The sequence below is a fragment of the Patagioenas fasciata genome, chromosome 2 (genome assembly GCF_037038585.1).
Source record: "Patagioenas fasciata isolate bPatFas1 chromosome 2, bPatFas1.hap1, whole genome shotgun sequence".
In the NCBI taxonomy this organism is placed as follows: Eukaryota; Metazoa; Chordata; class Aves; order Columbiformes; family Columbidae; genus Patagioenas; species Patagioenas fasciata.
The window spans coordinates 143,229,404-143,244,856 of record NC_092521.1 but is presented as its reverse complement, the minus strand read 5'-3'; the positions used below and the strand labels follow the sequence as shown (position 1 = coordinate 143,244,856).

The 15,453-nt window shown below is 41.5% G+C and overlaps 1 protein-coding gene across 11 annotated transcripts in view; it reads right to left on the bottom strand.

Annotated features, from left to right (window-relative positions):
• The window catches only part of SGCE (sarcoglycan epsilon), a 35,842-nt gene extending 21,618 nt beyond the window's left edge, over nt 1-14,224 (bottom strand). The window contains exons 1-3 of one of the 11 annotated variants that reach the window (XM_065831488.2): nt 14,046-14,224; nt 4,621-4,725; nt 557-679 (exon numbers count right to left, since the gene is read on the bottom strand). In XM_065831488.2, the coding sequence (XP_065687560.1) occupies nt 557-679; nt 4,621-4,725; nt 14,046-14,223 (406 nt within the window). In that variant the 5' untranslated portion in view covers nt 14,224. Of the gene's footprint in view, nt 1-556; nt 680-1,102; nt 1,253-3,213; nt 4,585-4,620; nt 4,726-14,045 lie in introns of those variants that run through there. The other 10 variants (XM_065831487.2, XM_071805124.1, XM_065831480.2 and 7 more) reach the window with 10 other exon arrangements.
• Between the last annotated feature and the right edge of the window lie 1,229 nt (nt 14,225-15,453).

The window sequence follows — 15,453 nt, the reverse complement described above, 5'->3', positions numbered from 1 at the left end:
TTAGCTTTAACCTTAGGAAATCACAGCTCTTTCTCTAAAAACAAACTGCTTACTAACATTAAACTGTTCCTAAATATAAGAAGAAGGCTGAATCCAAATGAATATTTGTTTAAAATTAAAGAAAACATCATTATGTAGTCTCATATTTGATTTAATCTTCTATTTTATCTTAAGTTTATTACGTGCTTTCAAAGTGCTCTTTCATATACGTACTATGTCTGAAGCAGTGATCAGATAAATGGCATTTTTAACAATTATCAAACTTTCACAATTTCATGTTTAAAGCAAAAGTGAAGAAAAGGTATACTTCCTAATCTCAGATATATAATACATTATTATGCCTTCCCAAATAAGCACATTTTTCACAATACACAGTTATATGCATCTTTTCAGCAATGATGATCACAAATCAGAACATTGTAAACTTGTAGGACCATATATTTTATTTTATTTGTGTGCTATATGCTGAACCGTAAGGTATGCTAAATAGACTTCAGTTTTAAAAACTTTTTTTTCTACATTTTTATAGAATACGGAAGATCTTAGCATTCCATACCAGGCTTTGGGTAAGGAGGAAATTCCCCCTTAAAGTATTCCCTCTCCAAAACATGAACAAAAAGAACTCCAGCAGAAGGGTATACATTCCGATCAGAGTGCACCTTAGACAGAATCGTGTACACTGAAATGCAGAAGGAAAGATAAGAGACAGAAAATAGCAAAAGTGAGACATGCTCTAGATAATACAGCATGCATTTCAATGGTAATGTTGGCATCTGGGAGAAGGAAAGCAACAGATATTAGGTAACTGTTAATAAGTTTTTTAAAAGGTTGCATAGCTATAAGAACAGAAGGCAGAGCAAACCCTCGCTTTGCCCAACAGGGTCCCTTCAACATTGCAATAAACAAAACGGGTTAGGATTGCAGAAGCTGTACAAGCTCTTCATTTTTTTTTGCAATACAAAAAAACCAAGGAAGGCTATTGTAATTTTATAGTTGGTTTATTTGTAATATCACATGAATAAAAATACGTTAATGATACAATAATATTTTCTTGGTATTTTACATACAAATAAGGAACATGAGGAATACAGAGGAATCTTACCAATTGGTGGTAATGATTCCTCAATGAATGGAAATGGCAGACTTTTCAGCTCTTGTGCAGAAAAGGACAAAGTGATTCACTTCAGCTGAGGATTTCTACAAGTTCTTAAAGCTCGACTTTCTTAGACCAGTATGTTCAGATAACGTATATCTAAAAATTGGGTTAGAGAGCTCATTACTGAAGATGTGCTTGTATTGAAGGATAAAACAGAAGGACATGAGTAATTATAGACCAGTCAGGTATCGCTGATTCCGAAAACAAAAAAATGAAGCCATATTTTACCGGACTCAGAATTAAAAACCTAAAGGAAACAATTCAGAATCACCAGCATATGTCAAAGCAATATGTTATTTTTATGGAGTTACAAATTTAGCTGATGAAGGCAAATCTTATTTAGGTATAACACATTAATTAGAAGAATAAAAAAATCTAAATTAAATGGATAAGAAACCACTTTATCAACAAGTTTCAAAATTTAAGTATAAATGGAGAATACTGTTTCTCATTATGTCTTAACGGGACTGGTCATAAGTCATTTTGCTATTCCATATTACTATTGAAAGAATCAATCATTGCTGGTAAATTTTGTCAATGAGATGAGGATTACATAAGTGGTACATACAGATGATAAGTCACAGATACAGAGACACACAGCTACCTGCCTTGCTTGCTAAAGTGAAAGAACCTATGAGAAGTCCTATCTCCAAAGAAAGGTTACAGGCCATACAGCATGGCGGAAAACTCTCATTGGGAAGAGTGACTCGGAAAGAGATTTCAGAGTCTGTATTGTAACAAACTCTTCGGAACAAATTCGTAGAAGATAAAAGGGCTCATTTCAACACTTGGATCAAGATACATTTGAAAGATGTAAGCAAGATACATTTGAAATGTGGATCAACTTCACGTAATTTTCTCATCCTGGTGTAATTTCTCCACCCTTATCACTAAACCAACCTTCTTACTTGAGATGTGCTTAAACAGTCACTGCTAATTAGGCATTAATCACAGACATTCCGCTCCTTGCACCACGTACTCCGTGTGGAATCTATCTCACCTAATTTTAGATGCCTACAGAAACAACATCCACCACTGAGCTAGTCAGGCTCCTTTTATAGTCAGTGGAGAAGAAACAGACACTTCTAGGGGTTGATTAATTTGATTTCTCCTGTAAAACTAGATGAATCATGTCCCAGATTTCTGAGTGCACAAACCAGATCTGCAGTGACTGCAGAGGCAGCTGAGAGGAGGTGCAGACATCTGTAATGCAGACCTCTACATTTAGTTACACGCTTCCCAATCTTCAAGCCTGATGCTGCAGAATTAATAGTCTCAAGCCCTGGACACACTATTGATCAAATTCTACAGCAGCTGCTTTTCACCACTTTTGGAAACCTTTTTTAACACAGTAGTGAACAGAATATCTTTCTAATAATTTTACCTTAAAGATAAAATTAAAATGAATCCCAAAGTTTAAATAGTTTATTACAATTTTGTGTGGTTAATAAACCAGTTACTGTAATTTTAATTATGTAGACTTGATTTAACTACAGTAACATAGCTATTTGGTTTGTATAATTAAAATTATTAAGTTGATGACCCAAAAAATTTTGCACACACTTCTGTGAATGAACTGTAAATAGAGCAAGGAAACTAACTTCCTTTAAAATATTTTCAAGAAAATCTGAAAGAAGACATTTATAACATAAGCAGAAAAGCTGACAAAAATATGGTGGCTGGCTGAAAATGTGTCAAATATCTAGAAAAACCCATTTTTCCATTTTTGATGCTTTGACTATACAATAAGAATCCATTTCAAACAGGAAATACAGTTAAAAGGTAACGTATATTTTCTCCATAAGCAACAGTTCTAGAAAGGAAGGATAACAGAATCAGGAGTTACTGAGAAACAAAACAAAACACAAACATATAAAGTATTGCTTTTGTCTGTTAGAGGAAATCTATAGCCACCACTGAACACCTGCCCATGCCTAGTAATGGGATGTTCTCTGTTGTTGAAGTAAGCATGCCAATAAGGATTTCATGCAGATATAAAACAGTGATCTTGATAGAAGTCTAAAAATGCCTCTCAGAAGGAAGAAAAACCCACAAACCTGTTTTATCCTATCATGACAGAACCACTGTAATGACACAAGTACGGAGATTTGGAATTCAAAAGTTCTCACCCCCCCCTTGTCAGAGAAGTCGCCTTCTTTTTCTCCTATGAAGCTCCTTCAAAATCAGAAGAAAAATGATGAGTCTTCAGCCCACTACAGCAATCACTGCTTTTCAATAATGAAATCAGTGAAATACTGTTTTTTTCAGAAGCTTTTAAAACCCACAATTATTTTCATAAGACTGCCTGAGACTGGAGATGAATGTGTTATCATCTTAGGTGATCTAGGGACGAAACTGAATATACTTACCAGCTTCTAGATACTAATCTGATACAGCAGACTGCCAGGTGTGAATTGCTTGGGCAAATTCCCTCTGGCAAATAAAATCTCAGGGACTGTTAAAGGCTTGTGTAAAACTAACCATGGGAAATTAAAAATCTTCACTACATAGGATCATAACAGATCCCTATCAAAAAAAAAAAAAAAAAAAAGATAGTATCAGCTACCTCAACACCACCATTTTCTTTCTTCTTGTTTCCAGATCTCCTGGAGGACTTTCTGTAGATCCCAAGATATATCTGTGCAGAAAGTTTAGAAGTTCTGGAGACTGAGAAAGAAGTAGATTAACTGGGAACTGAAGGTTAGAAAACATGCATTATTCTTTTCTAAACATGTCAAGAAACTGCCCCAGTCACTCTTCTTGTAGGTCTTGAACATGGGCACAGCTGGGACTGTATCAACCTCCAGCCTGGAGCAGATGACCCCTGTTTCCAGAAATTTCAGATGATGTACTATGTTGGTTGAAGCCCGTATGTTGATGACCTTCAGAAAAAAAATATACCTGGAAATTTTTTCCATGACTTTCAATGGGTTCTCTCCCCATTGATTTTTAGCAGATGAAGCGCAATCCCAAAAATAACCTGAATCGGGGTCCAATCCAGGTTGCCTGCCTGGATGGGTAATCAGTGCAAAGCCTCTTCTCAGCTAGTGTACAGTAGCTACAATATTCTGTGTGTACTTGAATAAATGACAGTAAAACAGTCTTTTTACATCAGTATATGGAAAGATATTTTAAATTGTTACAGACAAGTTATTGTATTAAGCAAACTGCAGAGGTATTTCCAAGCAACCAGCTGTGATAAGAAAATGTGCAATATTAGGTATACACACAGCCATTATTTCAAGCAAAGCTGCAGGAACAGGAAAAGTTGGGGAAGACTCACAAAAACACGCAGCCCTGTGAATGTTTTTAAACTGACTGAAGAGATGTAAAATTTTCCAAATTACTTACCTTGAAATAGTACCTTATCCCTAAAACAAGGACATGACTGAAAAAGCAAGAGTAATATTAAAAGTAGATTTGACTGAACCAACATGGGATTTAAATTTACAACCTAAACTCACCATTCTTCTCAACAGCCTTTTTTCTGCTGATAATATAACTGTGGGCTTGCTTAGTCTTCCAGTTAACTGTTCCATTATTGCCATCAGCAGAGCTTAACAAAAAAGCTTTTCAGAACAAAACAAATGCAAAAAAAATTAGTCAGGTCAACAGACTGCCAAAAAACAAGTATCAGATGGGATCAGATGCCTTCTAAACCAGGGTTTGGTTTTAGTCAAAGTTCAGGAGCCTCAGGTTAAAAAAAGTGGTGGCATTTGATTTGAACGTATAAACACATAATAATCTTCCCGAGAGTCACCTTTTTGACACTCATTTTTCCAAATAGACTAAGTTTACAATAAATGCTTAAACCTCTCCAGACACTACTGCTGAAATAATTATACTGATAATAAAGATGATGTAGAGCATTCTGTGATAAATGTATTTTCACCTGCAAAACCACATACGCAGGTAAAGGCATTTCTAAAGTTACTTTCATTGGCATAGTATATTTTGGCCAAAGCAAGGAAAGCAATCTAATCAAGAGAACAGCTTTGCTTATACAAAGATGCTTTGCTTATATAAAGACACATCGGGCTGGCCACTTTGCCTTGCAGGCATAACCAATAATCAGTTCTGAAAAAAGAACCAGTTGTGTTCATTGCACACAGCCAGAACACAGCTTGGAAACAGCTGGATCAGTGCAGCTGAAGGTGCAAGAAAGTTTAAATGTGGTGAGGAGCAAATGATTATAGGAGACAGACAGCAGCTGTGGAGCTGACAGAAAAACTCCATTTCACCAGCAGCAGAACTGCCAAGAAAGCCCACTCCATACCTCCCACTTTTTGTTCTTTTGTTCCCTTTCATCTGTGGTGAATAATAGATATATCAGCTGTTTGTATAGCTACGTGTCAACTGAAAGTGTAGAGGGAAGGAATTGCAGTCAGATGCTAGGAAGGGGAAAGTGGCTGTAATAAACAGTCTTTCCTTTGAAATAGTTTGAGAGCAAGAACTCATGTCAGACCCCAGTTAAAAGGTGTTATCAGCATCTTAACTTCCTTGCAAAAAGCACAATATCAAACAAGTAGCAGTACTTGCATTCAGATACATCAGTCTGCAGGAAGAAACCAACACTTATTGGCAAACACTCCAAGTATACAAGTATCATTTACACTAGAAGCTTAAACATCTGTGGAAACTTCTGCTGACATAGTTACACTGGTCAGCTATTGCATTACTGATATCACATTCTCCAAACACAATTTAGGAGGCCAAACAGATCCGGTTTAAGCAGTAGTCACCATACACAAATAATCCATGCATGTGAAGCACTTATTAATGATAATTTACTCAAAACACCTAAAACTGAATTGAGGATGAAATGTAACAAAAAAAAAAATCACATGTTCAAATTACCATACCAACAAAATAACATTTCTAAATTATGAATTTCTGTTAAGTTTCTTTAGATTTTCAACATACTCAAAGGATCTGATTGAAAAAAATGTATTATTTGCATCCACTGTTTTACATCTGTCTTGCAAGATTGACAAATTTCTCCCTGCTGAATTGATCTGCACACATTGCAAGTCTTAATATAATACCATCCTAGGGATTATCCAAATCAGCACTGCATATGACCTTTAGTGTAAATTTTTTGTAATTCTTGGAACACTCAAGAGAATGCAGAAAGGTAAAATAAAGTTGTTCCAATATTTCAACAGGATGAGCTGAGCAATCAAAGGTTTGTCAGCCACAAACCAGTACCAAGGAAAATAATTAATACAAGATTTGATTACTGAATTATTAAATGCAGAAGAGTATTACCACAGCCAACAAGCATTTAATGCATCTTTTCTGACACTTTTCCTGAGCCCGCAAGTTTTTTTCTGATAAAAATAGCAATAATGATGTGTTATCCTTACACAGGCAGCATATCACGTAGCACTTTGAGAAACTAGATACAAAATCATCCTAGCATATTTAAATGGAATAAAAAAAGAAATAACAGGTTCCAAGATGTATTTTTAAATATAAACAATCAGTAAAGATCTTTGATTTAGGTTCACAAGTTGTGCTAGGCTTAGGGCTGGGGATCAAAGAGGTTCTGTGTCCACCTCTCCACCCTACATTGCATTTTACAGGGGAAATGGAACAGCAACCAGTGTGCCTGATTTTAGATCCTAGAGTTTACACTGTGACCTTTTAATATAAATATTTATCACCACCTATTTTATTTCAAATGACAGGTGTGCAATGAAACAATTCAGGAGCACACTGTCCATTCAACAGCTTTCACCACAGGAATGGCAGTTTCAAGCAAGAGAACAGAACTACTGGATAATTAATTTTTTAGATTTCTAGTGGGCCTCACAAGGTTCTCGCACCGGACTTACACAATTTGACCTCATATATACATATATAACACATATATATATATATATATAAAATGACCTGGATGTACAACATATACTGATAAAATTTGAAGGCAAAAACAAAGGCAGGGAGATTGATAAATAATGGAGATGACAAGACACTAGCACAGAGCAGTCTACGTTGTTTGGTAAAAAGGTGATCCAGTGATGGGCACTTCAATAGAATAAAATGTAAATGCATACCCAGGAACAAAGGCAGCATGCCATATGCATATTACAAAGAGCACAGACTTCAGGGATGCTGAAATTTGACAAAAAAACAGGGAGATATGTCAGGTAATAACTGGTTGAACAGAAGCTTTCAGCAGAAGACTGGCTAGAACAGCTGATATGTAAACAGCAACATCAAAGAAAAGTAGGGAGATTTTATTTTTGTCCTTGACACATATATGATCACTGTTCAAATGCTGTGTCTAGTACTTACACGGAGCCTTCAAGAAACATAGTGACAACATGAAGAAGGCTCAGGGAAGATCTGTGAATATGATTAAAGGATGACAAAAGAGGCCTTATACTACAGAATGCAGAGATTCAAACTACGCATTTTATCAAAGAGACAGTTTAGAATTAATTTAATAAGCCTTGTAACTCCCACTGAAAAAAATGTTATTAGCGCCAGGCTCTTCAGTTCGTTATATATGTTGCCACAGCTGCTGGAGCATCCAACAGTGCTTGTAACAGCAGGAGCAGCCCACAGTTCCCTGCCCGAGACTTAAACGTGCCCAGGTGAAGTACAAATACAGTGTCTTCTTTTTTATTTTAATTAGTCCTCTTTTTTAATCTCCCTTAAACTAATATTTTTCATTTTTCTTTAATTATATTTGTGCTATTTTATAAACTATATTTATATTATTTTTATACAGAACAACCAGAAACTGAGTTACAACAAACCATTCGTCAAGCAATCGTCTGCATCGAGGTGCTCAGCCCACAGTTCAAGTCAGAGCTTGTACCCCGGCAGCTCCTGAGGATCCACGGATACCTGCACAGAGACATCTGCCCTCCGGGTCACACTGCCCACTACTGGAGGCAGGAGCTGCGCCTGCACCTACTCTCCCTAGTCTCCCAACCTCCCCACCCCTTGATCTGAGCTAATGAGCAGTATAAGCAATCATCACTGCAGAAATTCATTATGGACTAAACACGATTCTCTCAGTAGAAATTCACATTGAGATAGGGTATTTTCTAACAGCTAAGATCCTCTTCAACCACAGCTGCTACATAAGAAACAAGAATTAATTTGTGCTAGATGACCATTGTGGATTGCTCAGGTCACTCCGCACTCCATTTATTATAACTATGTGAAAGTTCAAATCAAACACAGAAATGTTTATAAGCTCCATACTCACTCAACTTTGTTCAGTAGGTAATGTTTTTCTACCTGTTTCTGTGCCATCCGTTGATTACTGTAACACCTGAATATTTCTCAAAGATCATCTGAGAAAAGTAACTGAATAAGGCATTTTGTTAGTCTCACTGGGTGAACAAAAGCCTTATGTTTTATTAATAGTAACATTTATCCACCACCATTCTCCCTCCTACTGTAGACCTGACAAGAGAACTTAATTAGATCAGCTTTTCCATGAAGACGAGGAGAAAAACTGCTAGTTCCTGTGGTCCAGCCCCAAACTCATGGCGTAACCACAAGGTATGGCCAGGTCACCCTGTAAGCCAACTGTTCCAAGGTGCCCCCTATACTCCTATCATCTCTTAATATTAATTGTCAGAGTGTCCCTGCAATTATATTCCAAATTTCTGAGGTGGCAATTGATTTAAAAGACTACAGGAATTTTTGGTGGTTAGTGTACAAACATGTAGACACAGTCTAGGTAAACTTTTTTTTTTTAGTATTACATAATGAGCCCCATAACTATGCTGTTAACAAAATAATGTATACTTTCCACGAGCATAACAAGTTCCTGCTAATTCCAACACAGCAATACTTATCAATACTTATGTGTACCTTCAGCTCTCAATCTGAAAACACTTCAGCAAGATAGTAATGTAAAAACTTTTCTTGGATTAAAGCACTTATTGGTTCTACCACTTCTTGCTACTACTTGCTTGAAAAGCAGTTTGAATAATCAGGAGGGAAACTAATATGTTCACTGGTTTCTTGGCTCCTCTGTTTCTTTCAAATTCCTGTGGAAGTAATCAAAACTACCACCTCCCTCCTTTCCTCTAGAGCTCTGCCAAAAGAAGGCACTCTACACTGACAGTGTCTGCTCTAAAGTTATCAACACCTATTCAAGAAGAGCCCAAAAGCTATATGAAAACATATATTCTTGTCTAGGTTTGAAATTTATTCTCCTTAGTTTGATTGCAAACAATCTTTCATCTAAAGAGTTCTAATTTGGTGACAGTAACTCCTTAAATACTATCCTGGTTTTGGCTGGGACAGAGTTAATTTTCTTCCTAACAGCTGGTATAGTGCTGTGTTTTGGATTTGGTATGAGAAGAATGTTGGTAATACACTGATGTTTTGGTTGTTGCCAAGCAATGTTTATACCAAGTCAAGAACTTTCCAGGGAGGAGGCTGGAGATGCACAAGAAGCTGGGAGGGGACACAGCTGGGACAGCTGACCCAGACTGGCCAAAGGGATATTCCCTATCATATGATGTCATGCTCAGCATATAAAGCTGAAAGAAGAAGGAAGGGGAGACTTTTGGAGTGATGGTGTTTGGCTTCCCAAGTAACCATTACACATGACAGAGCCTGGCTCTCCTGGAGATGGCTGAACACCTGCCTGCCAATGGAAAGGAGTGAATCAACCCCTTGCTTTGCTTTGGTGTGCAGCTTTTGTTTTACCTATTAAACTGTCTCTTTATCTCCACCCATGAGTTTTCTCACTTTCACGCTTCCGATTCTCTCCCCCACCCCACTGGGGCACAGTGGCTGAGCGGCTGCGTGGGGCTTAGTTGCTGCCTGGGGTTAAACTATGACAAGTACTCTAATGAACTTCTAACCAAACCTAAAAAAAACCCAACCAAACAAACAAACAAACAAAAACAACAAAAAACAAACAAACAAACAAAAAAAACAATATGAAAGACCAAAAATTAGTTTGTCTTTACATACTAAAAGTTACATCTAGAAAATGAACTAATGCTATAAAGCCAACTTCTTATTATCTGGCTTCAAAATCTCTAAGCTGTCTCCATGTAAACTATACTACCTATAAATAACATGCTTTTATAATGAAAAGCATACTAATGGAATGGCTAGCTTTTCATTCCAAGAATTACTTACTCAAGCAAGTACTTACGGGCAATAGATTTTATTTATTGATCTGGGTCAGATTAGTACAAAGACTTGACAGGTACCATCTTCAGAGGCAGAGATTCAGAGCCCTGTGTGAAGAAAAACTGCTTCTTTGCCCTAATGGTTGCACCCACAAAAGAGAACAGGGCAAGTAGGCTACAATATTAGCTTGGAAACACTGGAAGAGGAGATCATCTGTGAAACATTCTCCCTCCCTCTGTGTGGTGCAGCTGAGAAGCAGAGTATTGCCAATAGCATTTCTGCCGCAAATAGCAGGAAAAGTGCAGGTATTCAGTTCAGTCTCCTGAATATCCGTCCTAGTCCGCGACTTCACAGTTGTTTCATACTAGCCTATGTTTGCAGCCTTGATGAAAGGAGGGAGTCCCAGCACATTCTTGGCCAACCAGCACACCAGTGTAAATCATCCTGTGCTAATCCTAGTCAGTAAACTGATTTCAGTGAACAACTTCGTTTGTGGGCAGTTTTCAGCCAGATGACCCAATTCACTGTATCACTGTACGAGTTATTTCAGCCCCCACAAGGGAGGTGGTGAAAAATGCCTAGCTGTGAAAGGGCAGAAGAATGTCTTCTGGCAGCAACACTGCTTTATGACAAACTAATGTGACCACATAATCACATCTTCTGAAATGAGAACTAGTGAGCTTCTTCTCCATTTTGACCTCTTTATAGGGAAGGGAGAATATGACTCAGTTGCTCTATGACTTCCTAGTCACAGGCAAACAGGCATTCCAGGGAAAATACGGGTACTGGCAACTCATTCTTTTAAGTGCAGAAATACCTGGTAATAACCACAAAATGGCCACAATCATTCAAACAGCTCTTTAATGACCACTCTCTCTGCAGAAGCAGAATACAGTGGCAGCTCATTGCTCTGTCAAATTCTGTGGCAAACTTCTCTACTAGTTTAATCTAGTAAACTTCTACTGTGTCTATTACTGTGAAGCTGAAGTCAAAGAAAACTACCTAGTTTGTCTCAGAAAAGCTTAACCTTAAAACCTCACAATAATGTCAATTCCCATTTTTTCTGGCACTGGAGAAAATTATTATCGGCTAGTGTTTGAGTCAATGCATTTGAGTACTACATTGGCCATCTAGGAGCAAATGTTGGACTTCTGATATCACTCTTACACCCTTTAAACTCTTAAGTCTCTTGAAATCCCTGGATTTTGAGTTATTGTTTTGCCATGGAGGTGTGGGGTGAGAGAGTCACAACAACCTGGAATTCTGACAGTAAGCAGCCTCCTCCAAAAAGTCTTTAAGCGTACGTTTCATACATCTTTCAGAAGTGCAAAAAGCACAAATCAAGTTTCTTCTGTAGATCAAGTGCTAAAACAGAAAGGGGAAAACCTAATGTCCACTAGTGGAAGAGAACTTAAAACTATTCACAGATCTTGTGCTACTTCTCACGTTCTGTTTTGTCTGTAAGATGCTTTTTGCCTGGCTAAGTATTGCTTCAATACCATAGAGGCTACTTAAGAACAAGATTCAAAAGAAAGGACATTTATGCAAGGTTGTGGTTCGTCTCAGAGCCTGCAGTCCAGTTTGGAAGTTCTTTCACATGGTCATGGAGTCAAATCCAGCTGGCAGCCAGCGACAAGTGGTGCTCCCCAGGCCTCAGTACTGGGGCCAGTTCTGTTAAATCTCTTTATCAATGATCTGGACAAAGGGATTGAATGTGCCCTCAGTAAGCTTGCAGACAACATCAAGTTGGGTGGGAGTGTTGATCTGCTGGAGGGTAGGAAGGCCATACAGAGGGATTTGGACCGGCTGGATCATTGGGCTGAGGCCAGCTGTGTGAGGTTTAACAAGGGCAAGTGCCGGGTCCTGCACTTGGGTCACAACAACCCCAAGCAGCGCTACAGGCTCGGGGAAGAGTGGTTGGAAAGCCACCTGGCAGAGAGGGATTTGGGGGTGTTGACTGACAGTCAGCTGAACATGAGCCAGCAGTGTGCCCAGGGGGCCAAAAAGGCCAACAGCATCCTGGTGTGCATCAAGAATAGTGTGGCCAACAGGACTAGGGAAGGGATCATCCCCCTGTACTCAGCACTGGTGAGGCCACACCTTGAATATAATGTTCAGTTTTGGGCCCCACATTACAAGAAAGACATTGAGGTGCTAGAAAGAGTGCAGAGAAGGGCAACGAAGGGTCTGGAGAACAAGTCTGATGAGAAGCAGCTGAGAGAACTGGGGCAGTTTAACCCTGGAGAAAAGGAGGCTGGGGGGAGACCTTATTGCTGTCTACAACTACCTGAAAGGAGGTTGTAGCATGGAGGGTGTTGGTCTCTTCTCCCAAGTAGCAAGTGATAGGACAGGAGGAAATGGCCTCAAGTTGCACCAGGCAAGGTCCAGATTGGATATTAGGAAAAATTTCTTCACAGAAAGGGCTGTCAGGCATTGGAACAGGCTGCCCAGGGAAGTGGCTCAGTCACCATCTGGAAAAGTTAACACTAAAAAAACTTGAAGATCGCTTCCTTTAGCATGTAGCCCACAACTTGGCTTCTAGAAGCTCATTTCAGTTGAACTTTTCTAAACATAATATCATAGTTCATACCAAAAGTTTATCCTCAGACTGTCCTTGCTCTTTCTTGGTTGCTATCCCACAACTGGTCTTGAGAAAAGGAGATGGAAGAAGCCAGAATTTCCACATCAGTAGAAAGCAGTATCTTGCATCTAACAAATGCCAAGTTTTATCCTCACATTGAACAGCTTAATGTTTAGGTGCTATTTGCATCTTTAATATTTCCAACACTTCACATCACTTCTATTGTCAGTATCCTATAAAGAAGTGTATCTAGTTGTTACTCAAGAAGATACTGAGCAAATTGTTAGCTTTTGAATGACATACCACTGACATCTCACGCCACAAAATAACCTAAAGAAACAGATTTATTGCTCTTAACTTGCTCTTAAGGAGGAATAGTCTCACAAAGGCATTCATGTCTGGGCTGCTGCTGTTACCCATTTAAAGTATTTCACTGTGAAGAGCCTTACGGGTGTGAAACCTGCTTGCTGCATGACAGCTATTATTTACATGCATCAGAAAGCAGAATTAAGACTTTTTCTGCAGACTTCATTGTGATATAGTTTGATTAAGTGGTCAAGCTAGCAAATAATTTTCAGGGGGAGGGGGGGATACGAAAGATACCCCTGTACCCAAAATAGCCCAGCCCTCGGGACAGGCATCAGCTCTGTCAGGTCCACCGAGGGGATGAGAGCAGCGGGCCCGGCCGCCCGGCCCGGCGCGGTCCCATCCCCGGGAGAACAGCCACCCCCACCACCCGGCGGCCCTCGGCCAGGCCTGGCTCCCGCGCCCTCCCCGCAAACCCGCTCCACAGCCCGGCCGCCCCCGCCGCAGCCGGGGTCCCTCAGCTCGGGCCCCGCTGGGCTCGGGACGCTCCCCGCCGCGCTGGGAGGGGTGGGCTGCGGCGGTGCCCTCCGCAGGGGGAGAGGCGAGGGGCGGGCGGGCCCCCATCCACTGCGCCGCCTTGGGGGTGCCTCCGCCGCGCCGAGAAGCCGCTGGAGCCGCCCCGGGGGTGGATGCAGAGCAGCTCGGACCCCGCACCAAGGCGGAGTACAGAGCGGGGAGAGGGGCACAGCGAACCGCAGCCTCAGGGCAAGGTGGGGTGGGGGCGACACGAAGCCCACAGGAGAGGGGGCACCGCAGCGCAGGCCGGCGGCTACCGGGGAGGCCCGTACCCGCTTGCCGCGGTGAGACGCAGCCGCGACCGACCTGTCAGCAGGAGAGTGGTGAGGGCACCCCCGCTGTGCGGCCAGGGCCCCGCCGCGCAGCACCGCATCGCTCCCCTCTCCTCCGCCTGCTGCTGCTGCCGCCACCGCCGCCGCCGCATCCTCCGCGCCGCGCCGTGCGGGGCCGCCGGTGCCGCCTCGCCCCGCGGCGGCCGCAGCATCCTCCCCGCCCCGCCCCGCCCCGCCGGGCTCCTGGCAGAGCGCTGCCCCGCGGGGCATGCCGGGAGGAGCCGCGCGCCGCACCCCAGCGGCCGCCATGTTGGAGAGGGAGCGGGGAGCGGTCCGGGTGTCACTGTGCCCGGTGAGGGGTTCTGTGGAGCGGAGGCTGCGGGAGCCGTTTCCCGTGAAGGAAGGGTCGGGTGGCTGATCTGCCGGGGCGAGGCGTTTTCCGCGGTGCCGACGCGGCGGGAACGAAGCGGCAGTGCAGGAGGCGCTGGAGCTGCGCCGGGTGGGGAAGGGGGCAGCGGTTGTGCCCCTGCTGCCTGCCTCCCGCTGCCCCGCTCCTGCCCCGAAACCAGGACGCCAGCAGCTCACGACACCTCACAGCTTGTCTGGTGCACACGGGCGTCCTGGGCTCTTGGAGGACGTCACTGCTGCAGTCCTTGCAGCATCAGTTTTTTTAACATCCTGTTTTAAGTCCATATCCCTATTGTACCTGTACATCCAAAGTTGTTTGTTTGTTTTTTTCCCAAACATTCTGCACTTGCACCTGCAACTACCCTGTTCCCAGAAAATAAGACCTACCCCAAAAATAAGCCCTAGCATGATTTTTCAGGATTTTTAAGGATGCTCCAAATACAAACCCTAATCCAAAAATAAGTCCTAGTTACAGTTCATTAAACAAGTCAATTTAAATAGTGTCCAGGCAGCTACACATGTAAAAAAGTAAGCAACTTTTGGAGCAAAAATTGTATAAGACCTTGTATTATTTTCAGGGAAACAGGGTAGCAGAGTTGTGAGTGGGGTGGCAGGAGGGAATGGTTGGGGTCTGAGCTCCGGGCTCCTGTGCGCAGGGAGACCTGGTGCTCCCCTGGCACTGCCGTTCTGCGGCCCCGATTTCCTAAGCCAGGTCTGACCCATTCTGTCTCACTTCACAGCAGCTGCATTATGCTTTCTGGACTAATTACTGATTTTGACTGCCGTTTAATGTCTGTGGCGTAGCCCAAAAGCCATGACAGTATTTGCTCTGCTGTGGAAGCAAATCCCCCTCTGTAGGACAGAAGAGTATTGTCAAATAAACTTCTTGGCAATAGCGATGTATTTTGTGGGTAGGTGTATGTGTATGTCATATGTAACCACTTAAGACACAGCACTATGTAAGTACAGCATTTTCTATTGGGGAGCTACACTGTCTCAGCTTTGTATATGGTATATATAAGAGTAGTCCCTAT